The sequence below is a fragment of the Sturnus vulgaris genome, chromosome 10 (genome assembly GCF_052056855.1).
Source record: "Sturnus vulgaris isolate bStuVul1 chromosome 10, bStuVul1.hap1, whole genome shotgun sequence".
NCBI classification, from domain to species: domain Eukaryota; kingdom Metazoa; phylum Chordata; class Aves; order Passeriformes; family Sturnidae; genus Sturnus; species Sturnus vulgaris.
The window spans coordinates 3,887,418-3,905,646 of record NC_142252.1 but is presented as its reverse complement, the minus strand read 5'-3'; the positions used below and the strand labels follow the sequence as shown (position 1 = coordinate 3,905,646).

Below are 18,229 nucleotides of genomic sequence, written 5' to 3'. Positions count from 1 at the left end.
GCGCCCCGCTGCCTTCTGGGAGTTGTAGTTCTCTGCCGGAGGGGTGGGAGGCGGTCGGGACCCGCTTCCCCTCCACCGGCGCCTCGAGCCGGACGGGTTACGCGCTGCTTTCGGCCTCGTCTTTCCGCCCACAAACCCTTGGGAGGAATAGCTATTGCCCTGCCGAACGGCCTTCTACCTGCAGCCTTTCGCCCTCGGAGCAGGTCGGCCGCGCTGCCTCGCGGAACGCGGGGCACCGCGTGTGGCGGCAGCGGGGAGGGGGAGGCCGGCGGGAGCAACGAACACCGGGGCCCGCGAGCCGTTTTGCCTCTTCCCGCGCTGGTGTCCCATTTGCTGCTCTCCGTGCCGCTCTCACAGCGCCTCTGCTCATTGGGTGCTGGGGCTGCTGAGTCCCGCCTGCCATTCCCTCACGCCCTCCGGCTGTGGCGGGCCGCCCTGAGGGGCCGCGACCCCGGCTGTGACCGTCCCGTCCTGTCCTGCCCTGCCCTGCCCTGCCCTGCCCCTGGCCGCGGGAGTCCGGGCCGCACCCTGGGTGAGAGGGAGGCTGATGGAAAACTTTCCAAGTTACTCAAAGTTTTTTATTTCAAAACCAGCAGAAAGGGGCAGAAGGGTGCTGGCTGCGTGCTCTGCGGCTCTGACAGAAAGAAATGTGGTTGGCGGCGTCCTGTCGGTCACACGTATTCTGCAGAAGAGTCTGAGTTGTAAGGGACACAAAAGGATCATCGGATCCAACTTCTCAGTGAATAGTCCCTAGAGGGATAGAACCCTCACCTGGGCAGGATGCTAAGTCAGCAGTCAGCTCTGGCTGATAACCACACAGGCCAAACATAGAGCAGGATGCTCAAAAATGTTTGAGCTTTTTGCCGGCACTTGGGTTGGAAAGCATCGTTTCCTGCCAGCCGCAGTCCTTGCTGTGGGCCTGACTACTTGTCCTTTGATTCTCTTGCAGATGGTGGCTCCCTAGGCGTGGCGTGGCCACCAGAGTGTGATCATGGCAGCTGAGGCTTACAGCCCCTCTGAAGGAGCCCTTCTGTCTTCATCAGCAGGCTTAGTCCTTACTCACTTGAATGACTCTGATATGCTAAGTAGATCCTTCTCCTGGGGCAACAAAAGCAGGAAAAGTCGTGTCTCTGGGCTCTGCCAGCTTGGAACATCGCTGCCTGGTGAGCACAGTGTTGTGAGATTCAGTTCCCATGAAGGTTTTGGGCACTTTCAGATCTTCTACTTCCTCAAATGTAGAGGTAGCAGCAATCAGTATCTGCCAGGATGCTCTTGTTTAGTGAGCACCTGAGCCATGCAGGCTGGGAGAGCTCATAGGGAAAACATTACTGGGCAGGTGCTCACAGAAGCTTTGAAAATGGTAGTGCAATCACTTGGCACTTTGTAGCCTAAAACATTGGTGTGGACACAGGTATTTCAATGTCACATACTGTGAACAGTTAATTAAGTGGCTTCCAATTAATGCAGTTTTTAATCAAGACTGGAGCACTTACTGCAATTATTTAATGACTGTTTCATTTTTAATTTGAGAGATTTTAAAAACTGCTAAGTAAAAAATAAAAGTTAACTAGTCTGGTTAAAAACTTACGAATGTTGGCAAGTTGTATGGACTAAGTTTATGTGTTCCAGATAAAAAAAGATAAATTTATTAGAATAGTTTATGTTTTCTTTAGTTTCAATTATTTTATTTTCTTGTAGTTTCTTTAAAAATCTAAAAGCATGTATTTTGAGATTACTTGACAGTTGCTTCAGCTAACAGCTTTTTTTTTTTTTTCTTTAATTCATCCCTCTGATACTCCTGTAGTAGACTGTTGCAGCAAAATTGCTGACCTTTATCTTTTCACAGGGGAGAAGTGGAGCTCTTACTGTTTGTCTTCTCTGACAGCTCCTAACATTTGTCCCAGCAAAATTGGTAACTCATGGGCTCAGTGGGATCCTTCCTCTCTCTCTGCTTCCATTGGAAGTTCTGCTTCTTGCTCCTTTTTACACACCCCAGCTGTGGAGGAGTCCAGCCAGCACCTCCCAGCTGCTGCACGCAACCCAAACCAAGCCATCTTCACTGTGGATGCCAGCACAACAGAGGTATTTGCAGCAGAACCTGCAGCACTGAGCTCCCCATGACTGGTCCAGGTTGTGTAATAGCAGACTAAAATTAAAGTTTTTCTCTTGTGTATCTGCAGGTAATCAGAGTGATACGAATTCATTTTTGTAGTCTGCTCCAGCTCAGTAGCCTTCTAAAGACTGATGAGTTTATTTCCATTGTAGGTTGTAGTCAGCAAAATACACAAAATAACAGCAGAAGCAAGGATATATTGAGTCTTTTTTTCAAACAGGCTGGGGAGGTTGTGGATTCCCCATTCCTGGAAATGTTTTAGGCCAGGTTGGATAAGGCTTGGAGCACCCTGGGCTAGTGGAAGGTGTCCTTGCTCATAGCAGAGGGCTGGAAGTGGATGGTGTTTAATGTCCTGTCCAACCCAAAGCATTCTGTGATTCAATGGTTCTATAGAATGCAGCTGTGAAGTGACATGAGGGAAAAAAGGAAGAGCAGAATGTGCTTCAAGCCTTCTCTCTGTAAAATACCAACCCTGAAATGTGTTTGTGGAGGCACAAGATTTATCTGCCCCAGTAAACATTTCCTTTGAATTGGGAGGGAAAGAATTTCTCTGTTCCTGTCCTGAAAACTTTAAAGAGCTGTGTCATTTTTTAACTTGAACTGACAGTTTGGGTTTGCCCACTTTAAGGACACTGAGTCCTGCACAGCTCCAGTGTTCCAGTGTGATCACTGCACACCTTTGAGTTTGGATGCAATTTTGTGGCTTGCCTGGGCTTTGCTTGCAAATACAACTTTGTAATTTTGTTTCCATGGATGTCATTGTTTACAGTTAAAAGAAAGCAGGAAACATAAAAGGAAAGCAACATCTCAAAACCTCTTAACCCAAAAAGATGTGTGGGTAAGGGATGTCCTAGAATAAGAATCTGTAACGAACTCAGAATTGTAAAGAACCATTTTATTTCCACCAAGAGAAAGAGATATTATAAGACATTAAAGCAACAACCTGAGGGGGTGATGAGCTCTTAAAAACACTTCCAGCTTTTATTCTTTGTTTAGGTTTGTTTTTTTCTGTTCTTTTCTAGATCCTAGTGGCCAATGACCGAGCTTGCAAGTTGCTTGGGTGCAGTAGTCAGGAGCTCATTGGTCAAAAGCTGTCCCACTTGATATCCAAATCTGGTCAAGAGGCATGGGAAGCAGTGGGTGAAGAGTACCCAGGAACTTCTGAATGTTCATCAGTGGTTTCAGGAACTGTGGTATGTGAAATGTTCAAGGAAATATTCTCCACCACATAAAGTGGTTTGGTAGGCTTTGGTTTGGGATTTTTTTTTTTTTTTTTTACATTTTCTGTATAATTTCCTGATATATTTAACTCTGTAGGCATTTATGGCAGTTATGTCATTTGCAGGACTGTTTGGTTTAAAAGTTTGCAGATGTGAGAATTCAAAGGGTAAAAGATGATTTAAGGGGACACCCATGAGAACCTTTCAGCTGTCAACACATGGAGTCACTGTGACTTGAGCAAATCAGAACTTAAAGGACATTAGAATAAAAAAAAATTTCTCAACATGGAATAAGTCTATTGTGGAAAATTTCCCAATTGTCTGGTCCTAAAAAATACATTTTAAATTATCTTAATTTTGATTGTGCATATCATAAAGTTTGAAGCCATTGAAATATTGTGAAATGTCTGTGCCAAAACACTGTAGTTAGTGCAAAAGAGTGGAATTGATATTTTGCCTAGAATGGGGTTATTTATAAGAGAACTGCATGAGAAAATTGTTTTCTCCATATTGTTTTCTTTTGCTGCTGTTGTAAGTTGTCACTAGAGAATCCTTGGACTATGATCTCATATTTCTGGTGTGTTATTTTTGAACTGAAATTTTCAGCATCTCAGAGCCTTATCTTCCTGAATCCTCAGTTGGATATGGGGTGGGGGCAAAGCTTTAAGTTTGATTAAGTGAAACCTGAAATTAAAATTAAATATCTGACAGAGACACTTATTCTAAGCTGTTCCAAATATTTTATAGGAGTCTCTGTGTAAGTCATGAACTCATTCTGTCAAGATCATATAAAAATCATAAAAGGCTTGGGATGAGCCTTGCAGGCTATAAGATAAATAAAGATTTTCTGATCTGAGAGGAATCTCCTCCCATAAGAAATTAAACTGCTTTTTGCAGCTAAAGTAAGGACTGTGTTGCTAATGGGGAATGTTCATTAGCACCATGGGACATCCCTTCAATAAGACATCTCTGAGAGGCACTTCACACTAGATACAAGGTGTTAGAGTGGTACATTTATTATTCTGAAGTCTTTATGTCTTTAGACTTCCTGAGGCAGGGAGAGATGATACAAAAGTAACAACATTTTATGTATTATTTTCAGATATTTTTATCTCTGTATTAAAATTCTTTGTTCCCATAAAATACTAGTAAGTAGTCAAGAAATGCTGTTTTTCTAATAATGATGGGGAAGTATCTTGGCTCAGTATCTTACTCCTGTTTGAAATTCCTTCTAAGTAACCAGTCCTAGTAAGTCATGTCTCCATTTCTGCATCTGATGGGAAGGTGGATGTTATTGGCCACCTCAATGAGAAGATCCCTGTCACAGTCTGGCTGAGGCAAATAAGAAGCAAGGACACTCAGCGTTGTGTGGTTGTGCTGGAACCAGTGGAAAGACTTTCAGCTTGTGTTTCCTTCACAGATGATGTAAGTGTTTTCCTAACAATCAAAGGAGATTGCAATTTGTGAGAGTTTGTGTGTGAGTGGAAGGTGTCTGAAAGGCAGCAGGCAAAGGTTGCTGTTTGTGAACATGGAGTGTGTCCATGGCAGGGCCTGAAACCAGGGCTGTGCATGCAGGACCTGTGCATGGATCTGTGCATGGATCTGTGCATGGATACCATGGTGGTATGGCTCATCTTGACACAGTGCTAGTTTGGCAGGGGGCTGATACTTTGGGGTATGGATGCCCTTGTGAAGGATCATGTGGCTGAGGAACAGTTCTGTGAGGAGTGCTGGACACCTGTGCCTCTCTCCTGGGCAAAGGGCAGGCTCCCTGCACAGTGAGATGGGAAATTTTGTTTTGTGCTGTGTCTGATTTTACTGAATGAGTTGTGTCCACCAAAGGACTGCAGAATGAAATTGTCTGCCATTGCTTAGATAATTGCAGGAACCATTGTCAAAGCGTTGAGTGGACTGTGGCTAAAATGTTAAAGTTTTAACAATCCTGTAAATTTTCCTCCCCAGGGAAAAATTACATCATGTGACCTCCTTTATGCTCATCTCCATGGCTACCCAACATTGGAAGCAGTAGTTGGACTCCACATAAAGGACCTGATTCCTTCTGTGCAGATCCCTCCTCTAGGCAAAAAAATCCCACAGGTACAGTATGAGCACTAACCTCATTCCTCCATAGCCTTCCCATTTGGAATGCATGCTGTTTTCCCTCCTTATACAACAGAATAAAGCCTTTTCAGAGAGAAGCCTGATTCTCCTGGAAAAGGGTGGGCTGCCTTTTTCTGGAGCTGCTGTCTGAAGACTTCCTAACCTAGGGATGAGTTCTGCCCCAGCCTCTCACTGGAATCTGTCCTGGTGAAAGACAGTTTTCTCCAATCCTAGTTTTGTAAGGCACCATTTTCTCTCTGTAAGCTCTTTAAGATTCCTTTGAGTTCTTTAGCCCATATCAGTCATCTCTGAGGAATGAAATAATACCCAGGTCTTGCAAATGCTATGAAAATGGGCAGATAAGGAGTTGAAGGAGGTCTTCTTATGAATGTCTAATTTATTGAGAAGCTGCAGCATAGACTGGTCTTCATCTTCAGGATATTTATTTAGTAGTTCAACACTAGTTTCCAAATCCTTAAAAAAACAGATGTTCATTTTGATATTCACAAGATTGGTTCCTTTTCTCTTCTTGCTCCTTTTTTCCTGTTAATTCCTGTGTAAGTTTGTATGAACAGTGCAATAAACCCAAAACATTTGGTTAGAGATTTTCTATTTGAGTTTTGTTTGGTTGGGTTTTTTTTTTTTTTTTTTTTGCTTTAATTTAGAACCTCAGGATCCAGCGAGCTGCAGGCCGATCCAGGGAGGGTACCATGTTTCCTCTCAGTGTAAAGCTGGAAGTCAGCCTTCTGGAGGAGGACAAAGCAGCAGTGCAGAAAGATGAGAATGCACAGACAGAAGGCTCTCTCCCAGGCTATCAGTACTCTGCTACAGTTGTGGTTTTCTCCACCATCAGTGGTGTTATCACTGTCCAGTCAGATGGAATCATCTGTGGCATCACGGATAGCTTTGCTTTAATGCTCTTTGGCTATGAGAAGAAAGATCTGTTGGGAAAGGTAAGATAAGTTGATATCCTCCCAAAAGACTGATACATGTGGCAGCATATCCACTGGCATTGTGAAGCTATTTTACACTCCTTGCCATCACAAAACTCCTGTGTTCCACATGTTTGGTGAGTGAAGTGTGGGATGACATGCAAATTCCCATGCTGGAATTGCTGAGACTTGCAGTACTGAGGAGCTGCTGTGGATTTCAAGTAGCCCAAAGCAAGCTGCACAGATCTGTGTTCTCCATTGGTCATGTGGATCACTTTTGTCTGGCTGTGCATGAGAATCAGGTTCACAGACATGGACTGTCAGCATTTGTCCCCATCCTGTGAGAGCTGGCTTAGCTTTATAAGGTTTTGTTCTTTGTTTTAGAACATTACACTCCTTATCCCTGGTTTCTATAACAACATGGAAAGAAGCAGTTCTTTGCCTTTGCCTCCTCTGGATGATTCCACAGGGACAGAAGGTGAGTGCCTTTTTGAAGGTGTCAGTGCCTGCCATACAGCTGGCTCTGGCTGCTGTAACCAAGGGGAAATGAGCAGAGACAAGAGGTTCACCCAAAACATCAGAACATTCTTCATAAAAGCAATGCCCCTCCATGGAATTTTTAAATCAGGTTTCCACTATAACCTCAGGTAAAGAGAATTGTTCACCTAAGATTGAGCTTCTCTCTTTGTTGCCAAGAAGATAAAACTGTTTATCCAATTTAGAAATTACAGTGAGAATAGAGAATGATTTGTACTTAACAAGCACTTCCCTCCCTCCCTTGCTAGGACCCTGTGGTATTTTAAAATGTGTAAAATGTTGCTTTTGTGACTGTATTGCAGCAGAGCTGTAGCTACTTAAGATTAATATTTTAAGGGGAAAATCTAATATTCTGAATTGGCTTGTGCTGCTGGCTAATATTCAACATTATGGTTGCTGTATTTCAACTGGAGAGGCATCACATATTGCTCTGATGTAGTTTGCATCAAAATTCATCAGAATTTTACTTCTCTGAACACAGCACATATAAACAGAAGCAAAGAAGCCTCGTGTTTCTATATCTGTCTTCTCTGGCTAGCTCTGCCCAACACAGAGAATACCAGTTCATGCTTTTATCCATCTCACATCTTAGGCTGGTTTTGTCTCCTTTTTCCCCCTCTATTTTCTTTTTCTCTTTGCTTTGAAATGCACATGTGTGCTGAAACCAATGCACTCCACTGGAGCAAAGAAGTGTTAGTTAGACAGTGTACAATTTCTTAGGTAATTCTTTGATGAAATGATGCCCCTAAACTAGGAGCAGTTCAGTTCTTCAGTGAGGAAGCATTGTTGGCACTCAGCCATTACTAATTAAAGAATCTAAGTTCTAGATTCAAATCTAGATTTGTCCACTCATTACCTTCTTCTGCAGCAATGATACTTGGTTTACTTCATCTTCCAAACTCATGTTTTTCTTCTGATCTGTTGTCACTGGCAAAGGAGAAAACTTCATCTCCTCTTCTTTCCAACGTGTTTAGACTCTTTTTTTTTATCTTACAGCTTCAGTGAGTTACATAAATCCAGTCCAAACCTTTTCATTATATGAGTTTGGAATAGGCTGTATATGTGTGGTTTGAGCTTTTTTTTTTTTAATGCTGCTCCTGTATGATCACTTTCATTTCAGTCTCTTTACATTATTGGCATGTTTTTAGGCCTCTGAACTTCATTTCAAGTAGTTAACACATGATACCAATATCTGCCCAAAAGCTTTGCTAGAAAAGCAAATTTGGCAGCCCTAAAACATGTAGATTCCTGCATGTGGTAATTTCTCAATGCAGAGTGGAATTCTTGTATTTTGACTGTTTTTGCCTCAGTCAAGCCTTTTCTACTCAATTCCTTAAGGAAAAGACAGACCAAGGCAGTTCCAAGTTTATTTTTAAACTGTAGCCTCTGAAGCCTAAATATAAAAAGTTTAAATTAGTGTGGTTTTATTTCCTGTTTGGTACAGAGAGCAGCTTCTTGGCTGCATCTTTAGCACACCTTCTGCCAAGAGATGAAGAGCAGAAATTGGAGCAACAGCACAAAGATGACAAATTAATACATGATGAGAATAAACAAAAGAATGGGACCCATTTCTTTTCTCCTCCTTCACCTCCTGAAGCAGCATCCACCCCCACTAATAGGTGAGCATTTCATAGACTGCATATTCACTTGGGAAAATGAAGAGCTGGGATGGCAATCACCAGCTAAAGCTGATTTTTTTTCACCTGCTTGATGTCTGTGGGAAGGTGTAGCAAGGGCCTTCCATGCTTTGCTGTCTTTAGAATCTGAGTGCTGTTTGCAAGACAGGTTGAGCTGTCCCTGCTTTAGACTTCTATTTATATCTGCACAACCTACCATTGTAAAGTTACAGAAATTCCAGCTCAAAAGGTGACCAAATGTTTCATCCAGACTAAAGAAAGTAATTAGGCTCTATCTTCACCTATCATAAATAGTGGATGTTTGTCTCCTTCCAGCTGGTGTTGCACTGAAGTCAGGTTACCTGGAGGGAATTCTAAGTGTTATTCCTTCTGGTGCTTGGCATAACTGTCAGGTCATCCATTAAAACAGGGTACTGTGTTACTGAAGTCCAGCCATTTTTTCTTGTACATTTCCAGGTCTTTTTCCTGTTACAGGGTTAGAAATTCTGTAGAAGTACAGATCTGATGCTCATGGCCTACCTTAAGTTAAATTTTAAGCCTTCCACATTTAACAATTCTAGCCTTCAGTAAGTATTTACTATCCATTTTAAGGTACAGACTATTACAGCACAGCTCTTGCTGCTTTTTAAAGCAGCTGATAGTGTCATTTTTTGTGCTCTCATATCGTACTCATAAGTAAGGATTGTAAGTGCTCTGCTTCATTGTTTTTCTACACTGCATTTTCACTAATGGAAATGTTTGCAAAATACCTTGTGCAATGAGCTTTAGTAAATCCTGATGGATGGAGACATCCATCTCCTGTTGGACAGACAAGAGAACTTCTGTTTTCAGGACTGGAAGCATCCTGCTGATATGCTAAGGCCTGAACAGCACCAAATTGACTTCCAGGATGAATCTTGAGCATGATGCTATTAATACCATCAAGGTTCTTTAGTTAATAATGGATGATCAAAACATTTATATTAGTTGTTCTTAATGCCAAACTTGCTGTTGTAGAGATGTTTGTATAACCTTGTGTAAGATATATTAAGAAATTGTGCCAACAGATATCCCTAGAGGCTTTTTAGTAGAATATTTTAGCCCTGGCCCTGGCCCCAGCTGGTTGGGAAGTGGGCCATCAGAACCAGATGTTTTCTGCTCAAAAAGGTGAACAAGTCATTCAGACTGTTTGATTTGGGCCTAGAAACCTGGACCCCTTTTTTAGGTGAACTTGGAGACCTCACCTACAAGTGGATGCACTGCATGGGATTTTCCCAGTTGCTGGGGAAGGGTTCTCCACATCCTCACTGAAAAAAGCTCTCCCCAGCAATTGCAGACTCTGGATGATGGTAAAATATTTAGGCAGTTAGTGATGGATCTTTCTCAATCACTATTCTTTCTTGCATAGTAAGGATTAGATCCATCACCTTGCTTATTTTTGCTTGTTGCTAAAGCTGAGCTGAGCTTATTTTTTTGTCAAATGTATTCTTTTACTTCTGTGTTGCCTCAATATTAATAGTGAAATAAGACCATTCTTTCCATTGGTGTCTGTACCCATGCCATTGCTCCCATCAATTGGCAAAACTCCTGCTGTGTGTATTAGGGTGGTTTTCTTGGTGGTGGTAAATGATTTATGATCTATATTTAGAAATCAAGCTAGAGAAGGAAATTATCCATAGGGAAAGAGTGCCATTTGAGTGTACCTGCTCTTCTTTGGTAAATTTGTCAGGATTTTGGGTGCCTGTGCAAACAGCTTTCTGCCTTTTGCTTTTAAACTTGAAATAAAACAATTGGTCCAGGTTTTAAATAGTGACCATTTTTAAATGGGTATTATAGAGCAGAACAGTTTTTTTATGTTGTAATCATGATGTTGCTGATAAGTTTGAGTCTTTGCACTGAGGACAGCCTCTGTGCTCTCAGCCCACCAGAGAGCCTGACCCCAAAAGCTGCCTTGACACAATCAGAGCAGTGGCACAGTATAGAACAGTGGAAACTTCAGGATCAAATAATTCTCCAAAGATGCTCTCTGCAAGGCTCTCTCTCACATCACCTGACTCAGAACAGTGGGATTTAGGTCAGAACTTGGAGACTGCAGGGAGCAGCAGTCAGTGCAGTATCTCCTGCAGTAACTGTTGCCTGGTTGCCTGTTTGTTCCAGCCTAGAGGACAATGTCAGTGCATCATCCTGTGACCCAGTGAAGCTGTCTGCTGGAGTTACTTGTAACTCTCCTGGAACACCAACAGTGGATGAGCCATGGCCTGGGGCAGCACTGAGCTGCAGACAAGACTTGAAAAGCCACATCATTCCAGGGCAGGTGACAAAAACAAACTCCATGTGTGATGCAAAACATTCCAGCCTCGAGCGTATTGTTGTTGACAACTGCCTGCTAAATGATCCTTCTGCCTTCTTTGCACGTGAAAGAAATACTGTCTGTGATGTTTGCTCAGGAAATAAAACAGGCTGCAGTGTTTCTGCACCAGGAGCTGCCACAACCTCTGAAGATGTGAAAGAATCTGAACTGAACTGTATTTGCTCTGGTCTTGAGGTACTGGGGCTGAATTCTGGTGTCAAGGGGAGCTCAGACAATTCTTTAGGAGTTACTGCAGCTCTTGTAGGAGGGTGTTGCTCTGATGCAGTGGACTCCAATATGTTAATTGAGACAAATGGTGCCTTTTCCACTCATCAAGGAAAGCAGTTGCTGAGTGGTGTTGCCACAGAAGCTGCTTGTGGATGGCTGGCCTCCAGAAGGCATTTACAAAACTCTGAGGAATCCTCCCAAGCATTTCCTGAGAAACCTGAAACCTTTGCAGAAACTGTGGGGGACAGCTCCAACAGAAATCCCCTGAAAAGCAAAGGTAGGCCTGAGGAACACTGTCAGTTCCTGGGACAGCAAAATATGGAGATCAAAGTGACATCAACCCCAGTGAAACAAGAAGGGAGGCTAAGTCCAGCAGCTCCTTTGACCTGGGAGATTCTGGAAGGCAGCTACATTGGGAATTGCTGTCACAGAGATGGGTCTCAATTCAGTAAGTGAAACCTTGCCACTTCCCAAACTCTTACTGGGGTGCTCCATTTCACCCACAGTTTTGCAGAATGCAGACGGTTCTGGTTAGAAGCTCACAGTGGAGAGGAAGGAAGAAGCATCTAGAAGAAAAAAAAATGGTATTTAAGTCCACCCAGAGGGTGTTAGAAAAGGAGGTGGTATAAAATACAAAGTTGGTAAGAAATTAATCCCCACTGAAAAGTCAGAAATACTCTCAAAACACAATTAAAAATATGAACCTGATAACTTTTTCTGAACAGAAAATACAAACTCCACTGTAAAACTGTAAATTGCATTACAATTGTATAATGGAATTTGTTTCATTCACTCCTTCAGCTGCATTCAGTGGCTTTTGAATAAAATCCCCATTTTTATGTAATCTAGAATAACGGTCTGAAATGAATAATCACACTTAGACACTGACAAGTCTCTGCTGGAGGTGGGAACTCTGGAGGTATCTCTAGAATATCTGTGCTGGTGTCAGCCCCTCTGTGGATTCTTTATTGAGCAGGTGTTGCCCTAATTCTGAACTTCTTGTCAAGAGCTCAGAATTTTGTCCTAAAACATCTTGTTCAACACTAAAGTTACATTCTACCATTTTAATTTCCTCACTTGTTTCTACAGGCATACTCTTCGAGGTGAAATGTGCAGAACTGCAGGATCCCACTGTACTTTTCTGTGTCTGGGTGGTGAAAGACATTTCACAGAGCCAAAAGGAAGCTGTGGCAAAGACTCAGCATTTGCTTGCCAGCCTAGCAAACTCTTCCCAGTCTGTTGCTGATCTTTCTACTAAAAGTCTTGGAGAAGTAAGAAATCCTACTTTTGAATAGTGAGCATTTCTCTCCTTGTTTGACTGTTAAGCTGAAGCTAAAGTCCATAAGTTTTTCATATTAATGAGTTGGTGGAGTGGATGTTGCTGTTTCTTTTTTTCCTTGCTTTTTTTTAATACATTAAAACAAAATCTCAATTGCTATTTTGTAACACTTCAGGTGTGGGGTTTCCTGTAGTTACCTCTCCAGCCTGAACAATGCCATTTCAAACTGCAGGACACTCAAGGAGTACAGTTCTCACTTTCAGAACCTTTTATCTATTCTTGCAGATGTGCATGTTCTTTTCAGTATTTATTAATTTATAAATGTGATTCTGTGGCTGGTCATTTTTTGCTGCTATTGTAACCTCTATATCTGTACTCAGGCTATCAGATCAACTTCACTTTTCGACAATTCCCAAAGAGCTGAAGATCTTGAAGGATTAAGAGCATGTGAGGGAGAATATGCAAAAAATTACAACACTCTCAATCTTATTGGCAAAGGCTCTTTTGGCTTTGTCTGGACTGCCAGGAGCAAGAAAGATCACCAGGAGGTGAAGTATTTCTTGTAGCTCTATTGCAATAATAATTTAGGATGAAAACTGAAAGGTTACAGCATTCATATTCTGTTAACATTACATTGTCAAAAGATTCTCTTTGGTAGTTTGGGGTTTTTGCTTTGTTTAAACAAAAATCTGTAATGGAAACAAGATAGCAAAACATTTGCACTGATGTTGTGTATAAATGTTACATGAGACAACAGGTGCAGAATGAGTTAATGAACTAATGAATGCAGCTAATTGAACCTGTTGAAAGAAGTAAAAATTAATCTTAACAGAATTAGAGGTTTTAGGCTTCTATTTCTAAAGAGAATGGCAAACCTCAAAATCTTTATTGTGCCATGACTCGAGAATGGGGAGAAGATGTGATGAGATTATGGTACCTCCTCTTTTTCAGGAGTATTTTGGGTGCTGAGAGGGCAACTGCTGTAACCATGTGCTGTAACTGGTTGATAAGAGCTTGTCAAACCTTTGGAGTTCAGAGCAGCAATAAATCTATTCCATTTATGTGTATCATTTGGCTTCTAGGACTAAATTAATTTAAACACATTTAAATATGCTATAAGCTATTCAAATTGGGTTACTTCCATGCCTCTAGTAATATGAGGCACTAACAGATCTCCTGGAAATTAACTTACCTGACACTCAAAGCCATGATGAATGCTGTGATGCTGAATGCTGTTGTCTGTGTAGGTTGTTGTGAAGTTCATCTGGAAGGAAAGGGTGCTGGAGGACTGTTGGGTAGACGATCCTGACCTAGGGAGGGTCACTCAAGAAATTGCAATCCTGCAGAAGCTGCAGCACCCCAGTATCATTAAGGTACAGTGGCTTGGAATTGATGCAGTTTGCACTGCATCAGGTGGCTTGTTTGCATACTGGGTGTCTGGTGTTCCTCTGCAGCAGTCAAGTGTCCTGTACTGAACCTGTCTTTTCAGGAAAGAAAACTGCTTATCCTGCCTTGTTTTGGAGGGTGTGTTACAGCAGACTGTTGCTTGCTACCACACTTTTACCCCAAACTGATCTGAAGATGTGATTCTTAACAGAAAAAAAACCTATTTCAAGATAAGATGCATATCTTGGAAGTGAAATGTCACATCTGAACATGTTCAGTAAATAATCTGGACACATCTTGTTTCATACTCTTTGTTTTGAGGTTGTTTGTTTTGGTTTTGGAATAGGGTTTTTTTTTTTTGTTTGCTCCAGAAAGAGAATTCCTCTTGGATTTAATTCTGCTCCCACTTTTAATTCTGTACTCTTTCCAAGAAACATTTGTGCTCAGTGAAATGAGACTTTATTTCCAAGAGGGCAGCAGTGTTTGTTTTAAAAAAAAAAAAAAAGGCACTTTTTGAGGATGAAGCACGTGTTTTTAAATAGGTCTTTTATTTATAGGTGCTGGATGTATTTGAAAATGAATGCTTCTTCCAACTGGTGATGGAGAAACATGGATCTGGTCTGGACCTCTTTACATTTATTGATAATCAGCCCAACCTGGATGAGCCATTAGCAAGTTACATATTCAGACAGGTGAGAGCAGAATTGTTACATGCAGGTGAGAACTGGTTAATGTAAGAACCAGGATTCTGTTTCACTGGTCAGCTGCTGGACTGAATTGAGTGCTCAATAATTGCAGAACTTTTCCTCACCATTCTGTAAGGCCGATTGAAATGCTGCCTGCAGAAACCTTGTTAAGGTTTACTTAAAAACAACAGAGAGGCCTTTCCAGGACCTTACTGCCTGTGAGGGTTTCTCCTGGAGCCACGGCCCCTCAGCTGTTACCAGGACAGCACACAGACCTGGCACCCAGACACCGTTCATGTAGCACTCACATTTCCTCTGAGGGACGAGGAAAGCTCACAGAAGCTGCCCCAAGCCTACACTAAGCCAGGTTTTCACTTCAGTGCTTAGTTTAGATTGGTTACAGGAGTAAAGGACTCTGCTCTTTAAATCAATAAATTATCTTGGATTTTAACAGTGGAATAATGCAAAGTAACTCAGGGTCGTTTACCGTGAGTCAGGAGCTTGCCTGAGGGCTGAACTGCCCTTTGTTTAGTGAGTTAACCACAGCAGCAGTCCCCAGGTAATTTCCCCTCACAAGTTTTGGAGTAAATTCCTTGCTCTAGGACATGTTGGAATTGCTGTGCATGTGGTAACCCCTCCCCACTCTGTGCTGTGCCCACCCTGCCCTCACCTGGGGTGCTGATGGAAGGTGGAAATTAAAGGTGCCCCTTTAGCCTTTTCCTTCTGGATCAGCCTTTTCCTTAACCCAGCCTGGGGTTTGTAAGGCTGAATCGTTCCCTCAGATCTGCACTGCATTTCTCTGCAGAGGCAGATTTGTATTATAAATAGAAACTTTTCTCCCTCAGCCATCTGCTTTTCTTGTTAAAAACAGTGTAGGAGTCAGGATGGTCTCCAAGGTGATATCATTCTCATATTATCCTTAATTATGGCATTAAAGCATGAATCGTGCAGGAAAAAGAATGGAGTTTAGGAGTGACTATGTTATTTATACCAAACTTGGCTCTTAAATGCTTTGTCATCCTGCAGCATGGAAGGCACACAGTAATATCCTTCTGGAGAAACCAAAGGACCCTCCAAATGAAGCTGGGATAAAAATAGAGTAACTTGCAGGACTGTAGCAGTGAGCTCCAATGCTCATAATCACATCCTGACTGCAGCATCCCCTCCTCCTGCACATCTGTGAGATGAAAGCAGCAAAGGCTCTTTAAAGTGTTTCTTCCAAGAGCACTGCAGCAATGATGACAGGCAGGCCTGAGGCCATTTCCAGTTACCATATTTAGGATGTATATCTTGTTTAGGTAGTGTCAAAACAAGCCAGAATGTGACTCTCAGAAAGCTGTGATGCCACATCAATTATCCAGGGAGTCTATGTAGTAACATAGCTCTTTCTGTCTCTTCCAGCTTGTATCAGCTGTTGGGTATCTCCACTGTAGGAACATCCTTCACAGAGATATCAAGGATGAAAATATTGTCATTGCTGAAGATTTCACAATTAAATTGGTGGACTTTGGTTCGGCTGCCTACCTGGAACCTGGGAAATTATTTTACACCTTCTGTGGGACAATTGAATACTGCTCACCAGAAGTGCTGTCTGGCAAACCGTATGTCACCCTCCGAAAAGTCATTTTTGTACCATCACACCAAAAAAACCCCATGGGCAGGGCTGGAACAGAGAAGCCAAGCTGCTGTGCCATTGGAATGCTGCTAGAGTATCCAAGCACAGGAAACTGCAGCGAGATTTAAGGCACTGCAGTGGCAGAAATCACTGTGAAGGTTTGAGTGCATACAAAGTAGGGCACTCTAGTGATAGAAATCACGTCGTAAAAGCTTGAATATGTAGAAAGTTGTTTCTCAATCTTTTGTCAGGCCTTCTGTAGCAAAAGCTGCTCTTTTAGAGAGGTGGAGTCAGCAAGTATTGCTGTTGATAGCACCTTCTCCTTGCATCTGTGCTTTGTATCCTCCCACTCTCATCCTCTCTGTTCTCTTTTCTACATACTTCCCCTTATTTGAATTTTTGCAGTTTGATCCTTGTTCATCTCCCCACTGATTTTTGTACTCCTTGGGACTCAAGGATTCTTTCCTTGCAGCTTCTCTTGCTGCTGTTTTGAATGTGCTACCTAAATCTTGGCTCTCTTCCCTCATCTTTCACTCTCCAAGTGCTCTGTACCTGGCAGCTGGTGCTCTCTTAGGTGCTCCACGAGGAAGCCTCCCCATCACAGGGGTGGCACTGCTGTGACTGTACATGCCTGGATGGATCTTGCTCCTACTTCACAGCTCTTTCCAACTTTCCATCCTTCAGGCAGCTCCTCCTAAAGGAGTGGGGGAGAAGCAATGCAAGGAGGAGGGGAAATTCCTGCTGGGAATGAGATGAAAGGTGAAGCAAGCCAGCTCTGCCCTCAGAGTTCCACCTCTTACTGTGTGAAGGAACTGGCATGTTTTCTCAGATGGGATTGAGATAGTTAATAGTTATTTTCAAATAACTTTTGTTTTGAAAGGGCTGGGAGGATGTTTTTGCTCTTTCAGTTAAATATTTACTTGACAGTTTTGGCTGATGATGAAGAAGGTGGAGGGGTAAGTTCTTGTCACCAGCTTGTGTAAGTCTGGGTGCATGTTACACATACTCATCAACAGAAACTGGCTGGTTGTTCTGTGGTTGGTTTTATTTCCTGCAGCAGGATAATGCAGACTCCTCAGACACATGAGAACCTTCTTAGAATTCTCACAAACTTCCTGTGTTAAAATAAACATTGGAAACAAGGGCTGTCAACACTCTTTTTTTTCTTTTCACTTTCTTTAGCATATAGCTATGTACTTGCAATCTGAGTTTAGGCAAGCTTATCTCTGCTTATCTCAGGTACCACGGCCCTGAGCTGGAGATGTGGTCGCTTGGCATCACCCTTTACACTTTGGTGCTTGGTGAGAATCCCTTCTGTGAGCTGGAGGAGGCTTTGGCAGCTGTCCTGCGTCCTCCTCACCCTGTGTCACAAGGTGAGCTCTTCCCATTTGCTTTTCAAAAGGAGCAGATCTCTTGGGAAAGTATAAGCAGTGTTTTTTCACCCGACTGAAAAAAATGCTCCCTAATGTGTTCTGTGATGATTTGGAAAGCTGCTCAGTGCAGCAAAGCTTGGGGGATTTGTCATTCTTTAAACATAGACTGCCTAAAATCCAGGCTGAGCCATCCTGTGCTGTGTCTGCCCAGGTCTCATGGATCTCATGGCTGGGCTCCTGCACCCCGTTCCAGAGCAGCGTACGACTCTTGCCATGCTGGCAGAGGATCCTTGGCTGAGACAGCCTGTGAACCTGGCACATTATACCTGGGAAGAGGTGTTTGCCTCTGCTGAGCCAGCTGGGACCTCAGTCTAAAGGCTTCTTCATCTAGGGATGACTTAGAAAAGCCTGAGCTCTGCTAGCAGAATAGGTCCCATTGGAAAGTTACCTGCTGATACCCACATATAGTCAGTTTATTACTGTTTTTTACCCAGGACAGGTTTCAAAGATGTGAGGCAAAGATTTTAATGTTTAAACTGTTCATAACTTGGAAAATAATTTTACTGCTTGGTTGTACTTTTTATTTGTAGTTTTTATATCTTTCTGAAAAGCTAATGAATAAATGAATGATGTCTGTTGGTTTTCTGGAGTATGGGTGCAGAAAGGAGACTCAAAACCGGACATATAATTGCGTGATGTGGGTGGGAGGGGTGGGTTGGTAGTGTCCTTTTTTCTTAATATCGGGGTCCTGTCTATATTCAGCAAAACAGCCCTCGATTTTGATGAGACAGAGA

At 42.5% G+C, this 18,229-nt stretch overlaps 1 protein-coding gene across 2 annotated transcripts; it reads left to right on the top strand.

Moving 5' to 3' along the window:
• The first annotated feature begins 11 nt into the window (after positions 1-11).
• Positions 12-18,066, top strand: PASK (PAS domain containing serine/threonine kinase). Of its 2 annotated transcripts, none has more exons than XM_088170595.1 (17): positions 12-203; positions 950-1,163; positions 1,886-2,082; positions 3,136-3,306; positions 4,618-4,758; positions 5,296-5,430; positions 6,099-6,386; positions 6,750-6,843; positions 8,347-8,521; positions 10,676-11,544; positions 12,186-12,367; positions 12,756-12,923; positions 13,623-13,748; positions 14,319-14,453; positions 15,849-16,048; positions 17,302-17,435; positions 17,647-18,066. In XM_088170595.1, the coding sequence occupies exons 2-17, from the start codon at positions 992-994 to the stop codon at positions 17,808-17,810; spliced, it is 3,351 nt and encodes a 1,116-aa protein (XP_088026721.1). In that variant the 5' UTR covers positions 12-203; positions 950-991; the 3' UTR covers positions 17,811-18,066. The 2 variants fall into 2 exon arrangements, with proteins under 2 accessions (XP_088026721.1, XP_014725856.2); XM_014870370.2 differs by having other exon boundaries at positions 1,847-2,082.
• The last annotated feature ends 163 nt before the right edge of the window (positions 18,067-18,229 follow it).